Source organism: Syngnathus scovelli, chromosome 7, assembly GCF_024217435.2.
Source record: "Syngnathus scovelli strain Florida chromosome 7, RoL_Ssco_1.2, whole genome shotgun sequence".
NCBI classification, from domain to species: Eukaryota; Metazoa; Chordata; class Actinopteri; order Syngnathiformes; family Syngnathidae; genus Syngnathus; species Syngnathus scovelli.
Window position 1 is genome coordinate 8,065,038 of NC_090853.1, and position 22,073 is coordinate 8,087,110.

Genomic DNA, 22,073 nt, shown 5'->3' on the forward strand with positions numbered 1-22,073 from the left:
TTCAGGACCCTTTCATTCCTCCGTGTTCCTGCACATACATTATCTCAAACGACTGCACTATCCAATGTGCCAATATATTTACTTGAGATGTTTGATTGGAGCATAAAGATCTGTTAGCCCAGGTACCCATATGTCATTATTGATCTACACATCACATCTCAGGCCCTTACTAGGAAGTGCAGTTATTCAATAATATTAACAACACACTGTAGTCATTCGTAAATATTTTCTCCAGTGTTCAAGCAGCTAGCTGCGTGTCTGCTTTGTCTATAGTGATACACAAATCTTAAGGTTTGACATAGTGATGTGAGCTTTCAACAGTCCATTCAACAGACATGACAAAAAGTACTATATTATATCCTCAAATGTCCCTTAAAGGGTCAGATAGACTGAAAATGCGCAGTGCAGACTTAGTAGGTGGTTAAAACCTTTCTGTTAACTAGAATCAGATCCAAAAGTTTGTAAGTTCCTAATAGCGCTAGAACAGATCTGAAATAGTGAACAGTCAATAGGAAGGTTTCACAATATTATTGCGTCTAGTCTTTAGGATTATATTTATTCATTTTATATAACATTTATAGGGTAATACAGACATCTTCATGAATAAGACCATAATTTTAATTAATTAATCATGGAAGGAATTCCTTTACCATCACAACTGCATGAGAATGAAGTCGCTGTAATATTTCATAGTAATATGTCTTTTTAAACCTTAAATAAAAACTGGAAGTCGATCATAATGATACACTTACTGGTGACAATGATTACTCCATTATATTGAAATGACTTGCTTGGATGATATCATATTTCTGAATTAATATGTTCAAGCCCTGGAAAACTTTGTATATCATTTCAGTCCCTGAAAGTACAATCATACAAGATGAATGATTGTTCTCTGACTAATCCATTTGTAAGAATTTGGATGACATGACTTTAGGTGTCTAAATGTCTCATTTATCATTCCAGTAACTCTGAGGGAAACAGTTATCTTAAAATGTCAAAGTAATCTGTTAATTTTCCTGCCTGACAACTGAATGGAAAAGTAAATATTGTCTCTCAGTCATGCCAGTTGTCTGAAGCTGTCTTTTTTATGTATAAACAAAAACTAGCTGATCTCTTCTTGCTTTTGTTGAGGGAAACCGTGCAAGTGTGTGTGTGTGTGTGTGCGTGCTTGATATGACTGAGGGCAGTACAATGACGCAGTGGGTCGGATGCCGTGTTTGCTTAGCAGAGCTGAAACACGAACCTGGAGGAGGTCCAACTTAATTATAAAGAAATATAACAAGGGATCCTAAAACAACTGTTCTGGTGATTAGCCTTGATTACTTTACTTTGCCGTTATTAGAAATCAGCTAAAACAAACATAATTGAATTTGGAGTCATTCCGAATTGTTTAACTGTTTATTTGCGTGGATTGATACTCTCTATGGAAGCTGGCGACTGCTAATTTGTTCATGGTGAAAACAAGTAACTGAGAAGAATCTGTCTTGCGCAGAATACAATGGAACATACATTGGCAGTCGTGTCAGCATCATTAGACAAGTTCACCTTTAAACAGAAACGACATTACAAACACTACAAGAAAAGCAATGCAATAAAAAATGCAGGGCTTTTACAAATATACTTTTTCTGAAAGACATACATTTTGAAAAGGCTGAACTGATTTGACCTCTCGTTTTTCCAGTAAACAAAATATGCATGCACATATGCTCAGCAGTGAGTTTTGTTAGAAGAGAGAGGTATAAAAAGGGAGATTTCAGGTTAATAAAAGAAGTTGGGTAGTACTATCCGTCTTGTATTAACGCAAAGCAGAAGTAATGGCTTGCATTAATGCATACAGAACATCTGAGAGCTTGTAATAAAAAGTCTTCAATGGGTACAAAAATCCCAATGAAATGGAGGTATAGTAAGTGATGGCAACTCAAAGAAAAGGAAAAAAAAATTCTTATACATACTGGACCGTAGTAGAGATGCGAAGATGTCGCACTCCTGGAGTGGGAAACTGTCGAGAGTTTATGTAGGAGACCTTTCTCACGGCAACATTCATGTTTTCTAAATCCTCTCCCTCCATCACCAGGATTGACTGAGCTGGGTTAAAGTGAAACTAAGAACAAATACACACGCACAAACACATGTAAATGACATTTAGTGTGACGGCACAATCGAATGAAATGCATTTACTTTTTCCTCAAGTGTTTCTGAGCTAAAACTCATTTGAAAATGGCATAAAGGTTAGAACTGTCACTCCGGACTAGTGAAGCATTAGATCACAAAAGCAAAGCTGTTATTTTCAAATGCAGTTGAAGAATATGGCCGAAGACCTGTAAGAATTATATTGAAATTAACTTGGAGGAACTGGGTCAATTGGGTCAGTGACCATTAATAGCATCCTCATTTAGACATAGAAAATGCTTGGTTGTATTTGTCTCACCATGATACAGAAAGAAAATGAATGTAGGATTGCATGCAAACTGCAGTTCCCTGAAACACACAATATTCTATTTTATCCTTTAATATGAACCTTGTTCATGTTTTGACAGCAATGATCTGTAAAGTCCGGAAAACCAAGAACAGAAAATGAAAATGTACCAATTTACCTTGGCTTTTATCAGTAGAATGATGAATAGAATAATGATTGGAATGGCTGCTTCCTTAGAGAATAAATATTGATGGGTTGAAGTTTTGGACCATTCAAACTGTGTAATTGAAGCCTGCGGACACCTTAGTCATCAACGAACTTGAAGCAGATGCTCTTAAATTTCATAAGGAACTTCATGAGGAACTATAAAAGAGTAAACTGACATCCATGATTTTATTTTTTTTTTAAAAAAGTGAAAAAAAAAAGTAATGGACCAATGGTTTTGTTGGCTCTCCTGCATTCACAACTTGAACATAGTTATTTGTGGCCAATCTTCCTTGAAAGATGGTTTGCTGGTCTGGTGATTTTGGGCTCTTAGCAGCACCATGGGGGTCTTCACACTCAGCCATTCCCCTGTTATTTCCTCCTCGTAGGTTTCCTTTCTTGCCATCGTCCTCATATCTACTTCTGCAGCTGCACTTGCTTTCGTTTCACTTCCTCTAGTCCCTTCTTTCTCTGTTATTTAGTTCTCATTGTACTGTGCCAGCCCTCTACAGGCTAGCCAGATGACATCCCTAAGCCACACACAGAATCATGGCAGCTGAAAAAGTAAAGAACCTCTTAAGGTAAACTTCAGTACACTCGTCATTCTCACATCCCAGGTGACGCTTGTCACATCTTGTGTGTAGTGACAAGAGTTTTTGTTTCTCTCCAACTTTGAATATGCAGTCAATGTTTTATTTATGTGGTGAGAAGAGAAGAACAAATATTTGTGCAACTGTGAACCCTATAAAATCTTTTGTGGCTATGGTACAAAAATAGACAATGTTTAAACTGTGCAACTATGGAAATTATGGGCACTGTGGACATGGACATGCATTCAGGGGTAAATAATTAACAACTAGCTACTGCTTGTTGAATTTTTGAAGGCCTATCCAACTGTTGTGTCTCCGTCTGATCACTAGGGGCATCGTGTAAATTGTGCAAAGAAGGGACAAAGAAGGAATAAGAGACGACAAGAAAGTTGTGCCATTTGGCGACTGGCTTTGCAAGTAGTACATACATGGAAGTCATTCTAAGCCTGTGTGCTTAGGTGTATGTAAAGTGAATTAAAATAAAAACTATTGCGTAGCGTCTTGAAAATACTTCACTGACCGAACCTGACTGATTGGAATAGGTGACTGGTTTATTTTTATATTATAATATGATAAATACAGTATGATTCTATCGCAAGAAAACCTTTGACTTCCAGAAACAAATAACTGTAGGCCGGCTCTTGTTAACGGAACTTGTTAAACTGCCTTGTCTTGTTGCCCTCTGTATGTGTACCTTGATGTTCTTATCCAAGCTTTCAAGGGAGTTGATGTCCAGTCCTTCTTTGCAAGCCTGCAGACAGGAAATTACTTTTTGACTCTCAATCTTGCCTGGTCGGATGGTCAATCCAGATAAGCTGCCTCTGAAGTACTGAGTAAACCTTGGCTTGGTCACCTCACCACCTAGACATGGACATGCAGACACACAAAAGAACAACAGCCAATATTAAACCTCCACCATTAATGCTTAATTTTCACTTGTGAATATCAAAATGAAATAAGCAATGTAATTTATGTATGAAACCAGAGAAGCCAGTATGAAATGCCATAAAATCATATTAGAACTGAAGATGACTCGTCTTTAATTTGGCAACTAAAGTTAAATATGGGCTTTTCTGCTTCTACTCTCATCCTTTAAGTCAATTATCATGTTTTCCTGAGTCGTGAGTTCCATAGAGATCCATTTGTAAAATATGTCAAAAGTGTGAAATCAACTTTTTGTAGGAAGGAGCATTTTCATTTGCATTTGTATTTAATATATATATGATAAAATGTATTAATCAGAGCCATGTATTCATTCATATTCTCATTTGTAGAAAGGCAAATGAGCAGTCTATGGTTTAAGTGCCGCCTAGCAATGTATCTGGCTTTCACTTCTATGAATTTGATTACCTTCATATATAAAATAAAAACACATTATTCAAAATCTAACTCATTATCGCCACCATCACACAACTATGCTGTGCCCCAGTTCGCCTCTTTCAGATGGAACACAGAATAGAACAAAGCATGATCTGGAGAGCTCACAAGTGAGACTTCAAGAGGTGCACAGTATGGATTGCCCAGTGTGGGAAGATATTTTTAGCTGTCTTTTAAGCTTTATGAGACCAATACTGCAAGCTTGGTTCACAAAGTGGTCAGGTAAGAGCTAGATCACGAGTTTGTATGCAAGAAAGCTTCATGTACAAAATGGGGGTAAACGGTGTCAGTGAGCTGTAGAGAACTTATAGAGTTATAGCATTCTCCACTCCCTACACCAGAAATAGCTCAAATTGCAAATGTATCAAGCGTGTTGCCATATAAATGATAATATTCATGTGAAACTAGAATTTGAAATTGTGAACTTTTAGAAGGCAGGTACCGTATTTTCCGGACTATAAGTCGCACCAGCCATAACATGCATAATAAAGAAGAAAAAAAACATATATATATGTCAGTCACACCGGAGTATAAGTTGCATTATGGGGGGAAATTTAGACAAAATCCAACTCCAAGAACAGACATGAATAGGCAACAACAGGCTGAACGGTACCGTATGCTAACGTTACAAAAACACATAAACGAGGAACTGGGAATGCTTGGCATAACATATTAAGAGTTACTCAAATAACTCTAACAAGTTTATCGAGCCATCCGTGTCACTCCAAATCATTAATCCATCGAAATCTTGGTCCTCTGTGACACCTATAAACATCTCCGCTGACTCCCGAAGTACATAGATGCGGCGCTGACGTCAGACTCATTGTCCGTTGCAGTTCCAATTATTCCACAGGCCTAGAGCGCCGTCTTGTGGTTTAGTGTGAAAAAAACATGTGAAATTGCATAATAATGTGTTAATAATTTCACACATAAGTCGCTCCAGAGTATAAGTCGCACCCCCGGCCAAACTATGAAAAAAACTGCGACTTATAGTCCGGGAAATACATTAGTTGAATATTTGAGAAAGAGGATATAAATCAAATCACCGTTGAATTGCTCTAACCTACACAGATTGTCAAGTAGCAGAACAAATCAGCATTCAGTCTTGTTTGCAATGCTGAATGACTAACAATGATGAGCATTGCAAAGAGCAATCAGGATGGTAACAGAAGCAATCATGGTCAACTGCAACTGAAGTCAAGGGAAGCCAAAGCCTCATTTCAGCATCCTTCCCTGCACTTTGTCAGACAATGTCCAGCTTGACCCAGTTCACCCTAATTCCCAGTTCACTTTGCAGGCTCATGTATCACTGCTCGGAATGATGTATCAGTGAGCTCAAAAGCTCAGTCTGAGCAGTTGGATCCACATCTGACCAACACAAGAAACAATTGATCATGCACTTATTTCCTGGTGGTGAAAACGTAAGCAATGTTTTACCCCCAAACTTGCCACATTTAAGCCATAATCATTTGCTGTCATTTCAGTTGATGAGTTTCCTCATTGTCAATAGAGCAGATAGTTGAGATGAAGGGTTGATTATATTCTGTTATCTCACACACTTTTCCAAATAAAAGGAAACACAATATTTAGACCAGTGGAAACTAAATTAATCCTTGATTGTTTTTTCCTCCCTCTTAACTTTGCTGAGACTGCTCTAAAAAAGATTTTAACATTCCTGTAAAGAGGAAATAAACTTCTCTTAGGCGTCTGAAACACCACAGTGTTGTTGATACTAACACATCTAAATTAGAATTATTTTTAAAAATTGCCAAGGAGGCAATCAAGCTAGCTCATAGTGTGACCGCTGATGTGCTGAAAGTTTGTCTTGTTGTTCTTAACTGTCAAACACCACATATTTTTCTTACGTCGACCTGTTTGAGCCTGAGAATCGTTAAAGCTTCTCGTGGCTGGAGCATATCCCACGAGTCGTCATGAGCATGAGCCAACACCTTGCATGCAAGCCAAGCCAGGAACCTCTCTTCCGACAGACCCTCGGCTGGCTCGTCTGCTGTGTTACATCCTCGTTCGGGTTGTGTTGATGTGTGGGTCCACAAAACAGTCAACAATTTGACATGCGGCCAACTTCACGTCATCCACAAGTAGAGATCTTCTTGCTGTTCTTTATAAATATACTTTGCGTGTGCAGATCTCTGCCATGGAGACGGCACATCTCACCTGCGCTGAATTTAAAGGGAATGAGGGCAGTAGCTTCAATTGACTGGAAATGCCTACCATGAAAATGCCAAAAGAAATAAAACTCCACCCTGGAGGCTGCAGTAAGATGACTTTTTCATGCTCCATGTGAGAGCAAAGTTCATAAAGCCTTGTTTTTTCAAGATACGATCCATTCAGATGTTATCTGTATAGGCCACGGATAGACGAAGTTTTCTTCAGAATTATGAGCTGCCATGGAGCAGAAATGATACAAGTGAATATCCCACTTTGCAGTGACTGTTGTTTATGAGATGATCATTCCCTCAGCTCACTCTACATCTTCCATGTGCTCACTGAAGCGTCTGCTCAGCTTCATTTGCATCTAGGAGCAGCTACTGATGCTGGAGAGGCTAGAGAGAACTGGAAATATGATCACGACTTGTGTCTACTTGTGGGAAGGGCAATATTTATTGAAAACTGGGAATAACTCTCATTACTTACTGTAAATATAGAAGCGGTGTTGATGATAATCAAACATGGCCGACTCTTCCAAAGGTTGTAGTTTCAGCTAACATTGACATTCTGGCTATTTTTATACCTTCATATAAAATCATGCATATGATAGGGCACTGTGAGGTTTCTCCTGCTTTAACCAATGCAATTTAACTAATGATGTGGTTTATTTAATACTAGGGGAGTCTAATTTCTCCCAGAACATCGGATTTGAATTAAACCTAAAATAATCTAAGATGCGGACTGAATATGTGATATATGATTATTTTTGTTGTGCATACTTTGCTCAGAAACTAGCGGTATCTTTTATTTGTGTATAGTTTCCATCTGTTTATTTCTTAAAGTAAGGTTGTCAGTTCCTGTTTCTGGATCTATTTGTAAATATTGCGATTTAAATGAAATCAGATAGTTCGCCTTGTGATATGCAAATTGTTATGGTAGAATTGTTTTTTTAAGAGTTCTTTTACCACAGCTATTGTCAATAGACTAACATATTGTAAGTCTTAATACAATTATATGAAAATATATGAAAAGTGTCGTTGCTTCTATGGTCATTTGAAGCCATCAAACGATTGGTACTTTAGCATCCACATATCAGTAAAACATACATCTAATAATACTGACAACATATATTCTCTGTACCATGTGAAAAAAAATACAATTTCATTTTAGTTTACTGCATTGTATTGTATATTTTTGCTCTAAATGATTCAATGGCTAAATCCACAAACGCTCATACTTCCCGCTAATGCTGTCAGTATATCCGTATATTTCAATGAGACATGCTTGGGGATAATTGCTATTCATTTTCATCAACTGATGAAAATAATTTATTGCAAGCCATTATTTCACATTTACTTTCATGCACAACTGATTAATGCTTGTTCTCAGCTGCTAATGGTGGGTTGGTACTGATTTAATTACCGTCTTACCAAAGCGTACAATCTTGTGCCACCAAGCTCAAAGTTTCATAGCATAAATATCAAGAATGTGATCATTCTCAATTACATTTACTTGCTGTGGTCGTGACAGAATCTATTTACATCAAACAATGCTGACTGGCCAGTTAATGGCTATGAGCCATGAAATTACATCAAGGAATATAATGAAAATGTCACTGCTACATGCAACTAAGCTTTGTTTGGACTGACATTTTCTTTCTGTTTGCTTTGCACCCATTGCTTGTCTACTCATGCTTTCCGGTCTGAACTCTTGACACTATACAAAAACAAAAGTCCCTGCAAGGAGGTTTTGGTACACGCCTCTAAATCGGTGATTTAATCAATCAGGGTTTGGACTACACACTGTTGCTCCCTGAATCTTACAATCTTATAATACTAAGAGAAATAACTAGCACATTTTGATATGATCACAAATGTTTTTCACGATTATTGCTCTGTGTTGCTGTAGCGATTTGTTTATTTAAAAAATATTGAATAGTGAAGCATTAAAAGCCAGTTGTTGTAACTTCTTAAACTTCTTTTTTTCCCAGCACATTGATTATTGCTAGTACATATCCGCATCATTATATTATTGTTAAGATCGGAGAGATGTTATTAGTGAGTCACTCTGCAACTCTCTCTTTTACTCTGAATATTTGGGGAACCATTTAGGTGACGACCATTTCCAAAAGGCCCCAGTGCACAAAGCAATATCCATGATAGCATGGTACGATGAGTGTGCTGTATCAGACGTTTCAAGAGCTCTGACTTCACCCCAATTAAAACTGTTTAACCTCCAGAGATTATGAGCCAACAGCAGTGAACTATGAGCTCACAAATGAAAAGCCACATGTTTTATTGCTCCACTATGTGTAATTGGTAGTTGTTTTAAAGTGCCATTTTGCATTTCTGTTTGGGAGTTAAAATTAAGTGAGAATTAGATTTTTAAGTTTCTCCATTATTTTAATCACCAAGAGATAGCTAGGCATTCAAGTGACTTACATGTGAGTAGTCAGAGGTTGAGTCACTATTAAGTCAGTAATCATCGCCTCTGTGCCAGCAAATAAAATACACTTCCTACAAGTGTCATTCTCACAAAGGGATTATGAGAAAAGATAAAGGAGTCAAGTTAATTGCTTAAAAGATTGACAGGTAATTGTTTCACATCATAATTAAGTGCTGGGGTAACCAAGTACACTTCTCAGATGTCTGACCGGATCCACATAAAAGGAGAGCGTGTATAATCTGAAAAGCAAAATAGTTGGGAACTCTTATCTCTTTGAATGTATGTAACATCAACAAACGCAAAGGTTAGTGATTTCAAAAGGCAATCTGCAGTGGTTAATGGCACTTTGGTCTGGCACTTTGCATCGTCACTCTTTTACAAAATTCAAAGAATCACTGACATGCTTTTTGGACTATCAAAACAATTGTAATTGTACAAAAAAAGTGCCATTTTTTGCACCCTGATGTGATTAGTGTCAGCTATTCGTTTAGAGGACATTTTAATTGTATGACTTTACTCCGACTAGTTCAATCATTTGTCAAAGACAGACTAAGTGTCCTTCGTAATTGAATTGTTCATTCAGGCCCAAAGAACAAGTGCCACGCTTTTTGGTTCCCTTAGTAATGATGTGTCAAAAAAAATATTAGTGATATCGTTGGGCTTGCTCTGATATGAAAGAGGTACGTATTAAACCAGCATAATGCCACATTTAATGCCAATTTTACTGTGACTCTGATCTTAATCTTTCACATTTCATATGTGAATCAATTGTTTCCCATTTAGTTAAAGACAAGACTGATAGCACAGAAGGTCTGAGTATGCAGTTCCCAAGAAAAGGTAGGTGAAACCTTTTTATCCGATTAAAATGGCCTGAAATTTTGGGCCAATTTTAATCTAAGTCACAACAATTGACAAACAGCCTGTTTAAACTAATATCAAGCAAAGTGCAGGGTTGAGAAAGGATAAGAGCTGCTTGTCTGATGACTTTTCAAAGACATTACTATTGTAGTAAGGAGCCAACTAGTCTACTGTCATCAAATTGAGTATATAATAGAAGCCCTGTCCTTAAAAAGCACATTTTCCATTCTCATTGCCCAGCATGAATCATACTTTGCACAAAAGAGCTCTCAGAATATCCGCAATTAAAAATTGTGAACTTATTGAAAAAAAAACCCCACAAAAGTATTTCTAAAAGCTTAAAAGCTATTGTGTAATAAAGTAAATCATTAAATAACGATGAATCATGATCATTGTATGACACCACATACAAAGACACCACTGCCAGTTCCCCCCCCTAAAAAATAATGACGTTTTCAAAAGAACACCTAGAAGTTCCACTGCACTACTAGTAAACTGTCAGTGTAGATAGAAGAATGCAAAAAATTGTTTGGAAGGAACAAATGACACTTTGTGTGAAGAAGAAACGCACAGAAATGTACTGGTGGAAGATGCATCATGGTTTTGGTACTGCTTTGCTGCCTCGACGGAAAAAAATATTTCCAATTTGTCAGGCTGAAGAGAAGATGAGTGATGCAGGACAACAGAATGTTTTCAACATTGTTTCCGACCCAGAGTCCTGACCAAAAACCAATTGAGATTCCGTGGCATGATCCCAAAGAGCAACTCATGATTATGATCAGGCTTCTGCAGAGCTTGCTGATGAGCCGATCATTTGAATCAGTTGTGTTGTAGGAGGGGAAACATCTAAAACATAAAGGATAGTGGGCCTCGAGCGCAGGATTTGGACTTCCCTCTGACAGGGCAAGTGCCTCACAAGCAAGGGTGATTCTCACTAACCATCTGATCCTCTTGGATTATCAACAAAGAGAAAACCTCCCTGCATCTTACATGAAGGTGATCAATGTCCAATCTTGTGTGCCTCCATCTGTAAGGATTCCCAATGGGCATCACTTAAAACACTTCATTCTAAAGCACCATTATTCCCCAAATGTTGAAATTTCAGCCAAGCCTTTTGCAGCCTTAAGCTTCCGAATGACCTTGTTTACATAATGAATAGATTGCCCAGTAGCATTTTTCAGGCTGGATGCCAAACACAACAAGAGTCAAATAGTACATCAGGTCTGGTGTGCTTTGCAGCCCATAAAATCTGCCCTATTTTACAACCAAGTTGCTTTCTTTGTGTTTCACTCTGTGAAGCATATGTGCTGATACATCTGTATTCGTTCCTTGTGCCCAACATAAAATATACTTTCCATTGATGTTGCTCCTTATCACCCCATTTTGTCTCAGGAACCCAAGAAGTGTGTGCCAATTGTTGTAACTTAGATGGACATGAGATCACTTTTAGCACCAATGTATGCAGAAATTGAAGTGATCCCAAAGGGTGTTTTTATATTGGTCTGTCCTCTCCTTGGTTCCTCTGTATTGGGTACTTCTCCTTTAGGAGAATGTGGTGAATACACAATATCAGCATGAGTAATTTGGGATTTGTTAACTAGCTCTAGAAGCCAAGCCAATGAATTATCTATGCTGTTTGGCATCATTAGTGTTGCAGGTGAACTGGAGTCTCTCAGGTGACTTTGACCAAGATGCGGGGTACACCTTGGACCAGTTGCCAACCAATCCTGGGCAAGAAGCCAAGCCAACATAAAACTTGCATTGAAATACGCATGGCCTCAAGTAAAGTTCCTGTAACATGGCTCGCAACTCTAATCAAAGTAGAAAGATTCTTGCTGACTTTTGATTCAGCTTGCAATGAAAGAAACGCTATAACGGTCAAAATGAAGCTGAAGCAAATCTGATCACCTTGCCAGCAGGCACCAACTGTAAGTTGTACGTCAATCTGGGAAGGATGGATGGGCCAGTCATCTGTCACCAGATAGGGATCATATGTCACTCCGTCCACGTAGAGTGTCACCGCTGGAAACTCCACGTTGATGACGTAGTAATGCCATTCCTTGTCGCAGATCTGGCACAGAGAGAGAAAGAACACAGTCAAAGTCACACGGACTTGACAATATATTTCAACTTTATAAAACATCCCACAGAAGGACATTGGACAGAGTAAGAGTAATGATTTTTAATGTTTAATGTAATTTCTATTAATGTTAAACTGCATTGGAGCTTGTTGCCTCCCAAGCAGAAGAACAAGTTGGCCCACACTTAGAGGAATGTGATGCTGATTTTCATTTTTGACCCTCTTCTGAGGAAAGCTTGACAGTGCCACTCATTTGCATGTTTGGCCCTCTTTTGACAATGTAATTGATTGCACAAGCACCCTCATGCCTTTTGTTTATGTTTTGCATAATTTCTCCTTCTGTTTTGCCATAGAAGTGCCATTCCTATTTAGCTGTGCTTCATCTCATCCTCTCAGCTCCTCTCATTCAATGTGGGTCAACTTCTGACCACTTGACTATGGGTGACCTCTCTCTGCGCACACAGCAGCTGTGAGTTGTAATCGATGGTGGTGTTTTTGGTTGTGTGAGGCAACTTGGTGTGATCTTTTCATCACTGCTGCTTGATACATAACATCGATATCTGCAGTTGGTGCTTAGATTGAATAGAGGACCATGACGGGATTAAGATCAATAACAGACAATTTTGATTTGGAGGTTCAGCGTAAGGTCACAGCTTGCATGTCTATTGTCGCCTTCACACTGGATTCTTAGTAAATTGCTGCATCAAAGGCGTAACAGTAGCGCTGGATTCATTCATCTGTTTCGTTTTGACAGAACTCACCCAAGCGGAACATTGCAGTGTCCGAAATGTGCATTCACAAGGGCGCAATGAGATTATTGAATTAGTGGTGATAACTGGTTTCAACACAAAGAGCTGTGGGCAGTGAGGCTCAGGTATTAAACATCAGACTACACCAGCTCCGATACTACCTCAGAATTACCAATTACGTAAAAAGAAAAATGGAAAGAAAAGCTACCAACCTGTGTTTAAATCTCAGGAGTTTGTGATCTAAAAACTTTGACCAAAATCCATGCATCTGCCTATTATCTGAACCGCACTATCTGAGTTGAGCCAGCAAGCAGACTAATTCCTCAACATCAACAACAGTGGTTGCCTTATTTTTACATTTTTGTCTACACTGGCTCTTTATTTCTATTCTATTTGCTCCAAAGGATGATTTTGCTATCACCGGGCTTCACAGTAGGCGCGGTGTTCATTTGGTAATGAGATTTGTGTTAGCATCAAACAGTCCTTTTTGAAAAGGTGCACAACCTATATTCAATCCTACAAACTTTGTTTCAGCAGCATATATCAAAGTCTTCAAAACATTCAGAGTAGCAAAAAGTCATATATCCGTCCTACAAACTCTATGAGGATGCTCTTGCTCTAACAACACACTACCCACCAGAAGTTGTTTGCGCACAAAAACATCAATTGAGCTGCATTATTTGTCAGCAAAAAATCTTCTAAGCCAGAGTTGATGTTCAGTTCTGAATCTCCACTTCATATTTCTTGTGCGAGCAAAAACTTATGTATTCCCTGATTACTTCCCCGAGTTTCTGCCTGATGCAAATTGACAGATGGAAATGGTGAACGAAGTAAATATTCCTGCAAACAAAGGAGAGAGAGGACTGATAACAACCAGAGGACAAACCAGAGTGAACGAGAGAGGGAGAACAAAAGCATAGCACATCAAAGATTTTTCATCATCTCTTGGGGCACTTGGCGGAAAGAAGAAAACAGAATTGCTATCTGCCCACTTCCATCTTACTCTTTTTCGTTTATCTGCTCGCCTTTTCTCAATGCTTGTCTCTCTATTAGAACCTGACAGTGGGAGCGGTTGCCTCATATCCTTCCTTTGGAGTTCAAAGTCTATCTGCACCCATCCTACGAACTTAAGAGGAGAGATGGAGAGGGACGATAGTAGAAAAAGATAGATAAGGTGATGTGAGGCGAAAAGGTGGTGGCCAGAGAGATGACACAGATGGATCAGGGTAGAGTGCAGATAGGAAAAATATGAGGAAAGGAAACTGCTGAATAGAATTATGGGAAAAAGAACTTTTCCAAGATATTGGAAAGAGTCCTGGAGAAGAAACAGAAATATAACTTACAAGTGGCAATATATTGTCAAATAGTGCCTCTGCTCTAATAAAGGCTGTGACCCAATTGTCCTCTCACAAAGGCCAGCCCAATCGCATTAAAAATAAGAAATAATAGTGACCCCATGAAGATTTCCAAAGTGTTAATAAGAAAAATACTGTAAAGCTACATAGAGCTATTTATTATTACAATCTTTGGAAATGCTAAGTCGCTAGTGTCAGAGATTATAATTAGCCTCATGTTAGGATTTTGTAGCAGTTACTATTTCGTTTAATGAGCTAACAACAACATATTACTGTACAGATGTGCCATTTCATTTGGGAGGGATTCCACAATATTTTGATGCCGCACAGCTTTATCTGGTAATTAATTTGGCTTTTGTAAACACCCCCACAAAATGGAAAAAAGGCATTTATGAAGTGTACAAGTGTTTTAAGACAGTATAGCAATTTTTAATTTTATTTTGCTGCTTATATTTTTACATGTTTGTGGAGAGCCGCACAGAGTGACCGAGAAAATGAGAAAAATTATTTGGAGGTAGAAATTCAAGGAGAGTAGAGCTATTGAGTCTTATTAACAGAGATTGATGGGCACTGGAATGAAGGTGACTTTAAGTCAAGGAGGTGAGTTATGGAAAAGAGAGAAAAAGCTGCTGTAAATGCAAAATGAACATGAAAGAAATTATGCACTTATTGTCAACATTCGAGCAGATGCAATTTTGAATCTTGCCAACTTCCTCTTCTCGCCTGTCAGTAATTCATTTAGTGAAACTCTGACACTGTTCTTGTTAAGGAGTATTATTTCTCATTTTATAGTCTGAGGGGGAAAATGTCTGAACAGACTGTTTCATCATACAATCCATTCTAGTATTTGGACAATTATGTAAGAGCCCCAAATTGGCAGTGTGCAAGGCATATAATTATGAAATGGAAGCAACAATTACATGAGTGATAGCGCAGCAGCCATTTCAGGTGTTCCTCTGTCTGTGTGTTTGTGTCAGGGAGATATACTTGAAGCCGACTATGAATTACTGACTTGTAAAAGTAACAAATTAGTGTAGCAATTATCTAGCAGCTCAAAGCTGTGACATGAGTCAATGGTCGTATGACTCAGAATTGCTACCTCATATCAACAAAGCTGCATTTTGCAAACACAATCACATCCATGTGTGGCCGTTTGAGTGAAACGTTTTCACCCAGTTGAACGCTAATTAGCCCACAGATTTCCACACATCCACTCTATGGTTCGGTTAACACTGCAGGTCTTAATAGTTAATTTGGATTTTTGGGTGAAATTCATTTTTTTCCTGTCTCAGCTTTCACATAAATGCGGCCTCAGACTGTCTGGTGTGTGAACCAAATGCGGCCCCCAAGAGACCTGTAGAAGGAGCAACGATGCCACTGACAACGTAGTGTTTGCGGAAATGTGTTCCAGCGTGTCGGAGCTCATCTGTTTAACATCTCGTATCTACAGAGGAGCGGTGTAAGAGGAGGTATAAATGTTTGGGAAATGAGGCAAGGCTTTTCAATCTCCAGAGACTTCTACTAAAGATGAAATCACACCATTGCTACAAGTAATAAATGAACCGTACTACTATCACCATTTTATGCTTCATCTTTCGAGTGGCATTAATTTGAAGTCAAATATAAAGTAAATTGTGTTATGCAGAAAAACTTGGCAGATTCAATTTTGTAGCTCCCTGGACTCTCCTTGTGCCCACACGGCACACATTTTGGACTCTGGATAATGTCAATTACGGATCTATGTTACCTGGCCATTCAAACTGAGGTCAGATTGGAAAAAAAAATGATACGTATCCGATCTAGGACCACAAAGTGACCAGGTCTGATTAAAAAAAAGAATCGAAATTGAGCCGTTCAGACTGTCGCACAAAAAAAATGAGATACAGACGCATTTGCCTGACGTGTGAACCGAGCCTTTGTGATAAATGTTGAAATTATTCATTTTATAAGGAAAAACATGTTTTGTCCTTCAGTTTTATAAACTGAAATTAGGGCTGACTCACCAAGTGTCGACCCACTGAGTCATTCATTTACCTCTGTTACATCCCCAGTGCTTGAGTAAACTGGTTTCTCCATTTCCAAGGCAACTGTAATTGAGTGAATGTCTGGATGAGATAATTATGTGTAAAAGAAGTTAAGCAATACAGTGGAAGCCAATATATATATTTTATACAATGAAAATTACAGTCCTAGACATGATGGAAAAAAGAAATGATATGGTCCTTAAGGACATTGCATCTTGAGGTTTCTAATTCACGTGCACTCCATTTGCTTACCCAATTGTTAAAGTTGTTCATGGGGATGATATTAAACTCACAAATTAGGATTTGATATGCACATTTATTGCACAGATTTTGTGGCTGTATTTTATGGAAACATAATAGCAAATTTTGTGCACACTATACCTATTTTGTTTACCACAAATATTGTGGCCCCAACTTATTTGTTTTTTTCTCTGTCATATCTAGGGCTACATAAAAAAATAATAACCCCAATATGTCGCCAACATAAAACTTGAACTGGAATATTTTAGCATTCTCATTGTCACGTCAACTAACAGAGGCAGAGATCATTCAGTCAAAATATCCACTACTTCCTCTTCAGACCTGCAGGAGGCAGAGAAAAAATGACCACATCACAGATCACCAAACTTCCTGTCAGATGCCATGTGGCCTACAGACCAGCATGTTAGCTGGGGGAACAAACAAGGAAAATCTCAGCTCCTGGTCAAACACAACTGGTAAGAAATGCTATACTTTGGTTAATGCTTGGTTTGTTTGAAATATTTGGTTTGAGATACAAGCTCTATTTATCTGAACTTTGAATGGCTCAATCAATTAAGTATTCACAAAGGCAAAGTGGATGTTTGTTTGGCATATGCTTATGTTTTTAGTTAAGTTGCTTCTTTACTTTTACTTGGTTACTTATGCTTCATATTTGCCTGGTAGTATATGTGTGCATTTACTGAATTTAGTTAAACTTAAAATAATGCAATGTTTAAGGTTATCAATCTAATCACCCTCTAATTAACCTTGTAATGAACTGCAAAAAAGAAAAAGATGAAGATCTGAGTTGTTCTTGCATTCTAAAGACCGAGGCCTTTTTTCAAGTTGGGGCAAAGAACTGGGGAAAATCAGGTGACACTGCTTTGTGGTTGTGCTCTTTGTGGGAATATATAGTGTACATTTTTCTTCTCTTAAACTATCATCTTGATATGCAGTCATACACAATCACTGTGTTCCATCCATCCATTTTCTATTAATCATCCAGCTTGCTGTAGAACTGCAACCCATCCCATGTGACCTTTGGGTAAGAGGTCGTCAGGTATAATTTGAAATTGTTGCAAGCCGATGGCAGATTTTAAATTCATGTTGTAAAATTGTGACGTATGTTGTGCCAAACTGTTGGTCAGATAGATTTAACAAGCTCCAATGTGTTTAACGGTTGAGCGTCCAATATAACACAATCCCGCAGTTTGAATGCATAAACTGAAGCACTTAGGCAGAGAGATAGAATGAGACAGCATCATGATAAACATTGTTCAAGCTCTCCTACTGACACGTAGCATCCATCACGCGCCCGCTCTTGATTACCAAAACCCTGACAACACATGCACCTTTGCTACTCCTACACCACATTCAACAGCCTTCTATTCAACTCTTCTTATCCTTTTCTCTGACCATGCTTAAGGTCAGGGTGGGATGTGCACAATAAATCTTCACTGCATGCGCTTGACAGCAGCCCTCCAGGAAGTGCTTTAGCCATTTGGAAGCAAAACCAGAAGCAAAGCACCTTAACGTTTCTTCTTAAAAACTACTTGAGTGGAAAGGGAAGTCTGGAATGGAAGTTTCAAACAGTCATATCGCCTCAAAAGTAAGACAAATGTGTGGGGAAACAAAAACAAAGAGCGGCTACTGGGGACTTGAATAAGATTAATATGACGAATTTCACAGATCTGCAGCTTTTACTGTTTATTTTCTATACACCATGAAGTTATGCTTTGAATGCATTACTCTACATTATATTCCTTTTCAGTTGATAAGGAAATTGCTTTTAGTCATCTTGTGATGAATTTGTTCCATGTAGATCTGGCTTGTGTTTTTACTCAATCAATATTAAAGACCTTTGAAAATGAGTTCAAAGATTTTTTTTCTTAATACTAAATACTGGATTTGAAGAAAATGATTGAAACATGCAACAACAAAGAACTATGCAAGAGTAATTTAAACTGCTTGTCACCATTTCAATTTTCTTGATTTTTTTTTTTTTCATCTGTGGCTAAATTGGCATTCCATCATGCAATTTGAAGATGGAAATTTGTTCTGCTCAAGAGTCGTGATAATGTTGAGGTTTTGCAGTACCATTCTGATGGTGTTGCATTAATTATTCAGCATAACTATTGATTATATAACAAGAAAAATGTTTATTTAAATTACCTTGGGGCACCATCATGCGGAAAGGAACCATCAAATTTATATCTTCTTTTCAGGAACGTCTTCAGCCAATAAAAAATGATGTATTAAAAAAAATAAATAATTATTTATAAATGTATTTCCTGTTCAAAAACGGAATGAACATGAACAAACACTATTCAATCGTGATTGAAACAAATAGTTTTAATTTTGCCAATTAATGGTGGATGTGTTAAGCACTGTATTTAATTTACATAATGAAACCACAATGGCGACAGCAACACAACCTGAAACGTTTGTGTGTGTTTGCAAATTTGTGTGTGTGTACATGAGATAGAATAATAGTAAAATAATAATCTCTCATGGGGATTTGATGAACATATGCATGCTGAAATAGAATGCTAATGGAAAATTTGTTTCTCTACATGAATATTGTCTAATCAGTTGATGCGAGAGGTTAGTCATAACGGCTGATGTGGCTCAGTAGTTGTGTTTGTATACCAACTTGAAGGTTTTTAGTTCAATCCTCACTGTTGGTGACCATATCCTTGAGCAAGACACTGAATGCTAAATTGCTCCCAGCGGCGCCTGGTGCTTTTTGGGAAACTTCTCTTCAATTACTGTAAGCGTGCCTTCAATCAAATGATTACAGTAACAACCTAAGGGTTCACTTTCCATTGTCGGAAAGAACTTAATTTTTGCGATAGCAATGCCCATTTACCAGCTCAGACCAGTAAAATCCGACCAATGCGATTCCACCAGATGCAATAAAGCAATTTGCATGGGAAGCAGATGCTGCATTCAAGGATAATGAGAAAAATCTCGACACTACACAATATAGGGATGGGGTGATGTGAAAGAGAGATTGCAAACATCGGGAAAAAGGTTTTAAAAGGTGTTTGCAATAAAGACTAATTTAATTTGGAAAATGCACAATGATAACAAATAATCCAGCAGTGCCTCTGTAATATGATAAAGATGCTATTTCTAACTGTGAGTAATATCGTTCCAAGAGTGCTTCAACACAAAACCTGTCATTTGTGATTATACTTATTAATCATGACAAGTTTATATTCCTTTCTGTCAATGCTTAACATGTTATTCAGGACATCCTATTGTGTAGTATTGTGTATGCCAATAATACAGCAGGTATGTATTTCAGTGATATCACCAGCAAGTAATAACCACTATATGAAGGAAATTGTGCAGTCTGCATCTAGTTCAGTTCACTCCCCCTCGTTCCACCTCCTCTCGCATTTTTTTTCAAGTCACGTTCATTTACATCAAACTCATCCAAGCATGTCTTTATGAATCTTGTTCGTGAACTAGGGCACAGTCACACCGGAATAAAAAAGAGCCTTCCTTAAATCGTACCCATAAAGTTGGAAGTATAGAAACTGGAACACCAATGTTATCCTTTGGCAGTACGGCATTTGGAATAAGAGTGCTCTCTTTTTCTAAGAATGTGTCTTTCTTTCCAATATCTACATGTTTTCTTTCAATTGCATTGAAGTTTTTTTATTTGTATTTTATTGTTATTATAATCAGTAGTCAATAAATCTCATTTTAAAAAACAGGATAGTATTCACTCCTGTGAAGAATACACTTTTGCATTCGGTGTGAAGGTGTGAATTTTTTGTTTTCATGACAGGCAGTTGGCAAGTCTCCAAACATTTTGTGGCAGATACAACACAAAAGTAAACTGAGAGTGCTGGTATATATAAAGAATGTACTTTTGTCCGAAGATGGCAGCGATAAAGAAAAAGAATATTCCAGAAAATGTGGGTTCAAACCATCTTATCATGAAGCCTCAGCAAATGTCATTTTCACTGACTGGGTACACCAGACATCTGCCAACCAACCTCTTTTCTAGTTTAGTTATTCGGGCTGAGGCTCATTTTTGAAAAACAATATTCCAGAAAATATGGGTTTAAACCATCTTGTCATCAGGCCTCAGCAAATGTAATTATCACTGTGTACACCAGACATCTGCCAACCAATCTCTTTTCTGGTTTGGTTCTTTGGGATAAGGCTCATTTTTGCCACGGTAGCAATCCTCAGAGTCACAAAAAAAAAAAAAGGAAAATCAAAACTGTTCAATCCACATCACACAGATGGTACTGTCTCTTTTTATTGACGGGTTATTGAGGAGTTGCTTGTTGTGCTTTTAGTGTTACTTTTATTTCCCTCTTTGCCTTATGCCTCGTGTGTTTCAAAATTGCCTCATTTGCACATTAATTTGGTGCAAATTCAGAGACAGCTGTACGTGTGTGCATGTTTTTTTCTATTATGCAGTAATAATTTTGACACCATGTTGTCTGGGCCCAGCTTTCATGGAAAGGTGAATGTGTGCCCAGTGTAATGGAGCATCTTCATTTTTGTCTAGTCTAGTTTAGCGTGTTGGGAATTTGATAGACTGCTCTTTGCCATGTTTCAGCAGACCGAGAAATTTTTATTTTTTTCTAATGACAAGACCTGGTGTACCTGACAATTTGGTGACAGGAAGTAAATAGACTCGATTTTAGCAGGTCTAAATTGTGGCACAGGTTGTGCAATACCATTTTGGTGGATTTGACAAAAGTGTAGAGCGGCACGGTAGTACACTGGTAGCTCGTCCACCTCACAGTTAGGAGGGTGCAGGTTCGATTCCACCTCCTGTCCTGCCTGTGTGGAGTTTGCATTTTCTCCCCATGCCCATGTGGGTATTCTCCAGGCACTCCGGTTTCCTCCCACATCCCAAAAACATGCTAGGTAGGCCGATTGAGCACTCCAAATTCCCCCTAGGTGTGTGTGCGAGTGCGGATGGTTGATCGTCTCTGTGTGCCCTGCGATTTGCTGGCAACCAGTTCAGGGTGTCCCCTGCTTACTGTCCGATGACTGCTGGGATAGGCTCCAGCACGCCTGTGACCCCCGTGGGGACAAAGTAGTACAGATAATGGATGGATGGATAACCAAAGATTGTGTGCTCTGTTGTGATGAATGTCATTGTGTTTTCATTCATGAATATGACTAGTATCGATCCCTGTGACTTATTCTGGTAATACATTAACTGAATGCATTGATATTATTTTTAGAATATGTTTTTAAAAGCACGCTTCTGATCGCAGTACAACTGGTGTGTGCAGGGGGGAAGGGGGGTGTTTTGTCATGCACAGATACAATTGAGGGTCACATCACAGCGGCCAACTTTACATCATCCACAATTAGAGTGCTTTTAGCAGTATCTTATATTTGTGCTTTGCACTCTTCGATCTCTTTCATGGACTTCAACGAGCAGGTCTGTTATGCTTTTGCCATGGAGACCGCACGCCTCACCTGTACTTAATTTAAAGCGAATGAGAGGAGACGCCGCTTCAACTGGCCGTGAAGCAAGTCGCTTGTTCACTGCCACAATGGCACAAACACCGATTTGTAA

The 22,073-nt window shown here is 38.3% G+C and overlaps 1 protein-coding gene across 1 annotated transcript in view; it reads right to left on the reverse strand.

The window, feature by feature from the left end:
* LOC125972532 (calsyntenin-2) overlaps positions 1-22,073 on the reverse strand; it is a 140,584-nt gene that overhangs the window by 12,195 nt on the left and 106,316 nt on the right. Inside the window, exons 9-11 of the mRNA XM_049726282.2 lie at positions 11,971-12,133; positions 3,908-4,074; positions 1,956-2,104 (exon numbers count right to left, since the gene is read on the reverse strand). Coding sequence (XP_049582239.1) covers positions 1,956-2,104; positions 3,908-4,074; positions 11,971-12,133 — 479 coding nt within the window. The remainder of the gene's footprint in view (positions 1-1,955; positions 2,105-3,907; positions 4,075-11,970; positions 12,134-22,073) is intronic.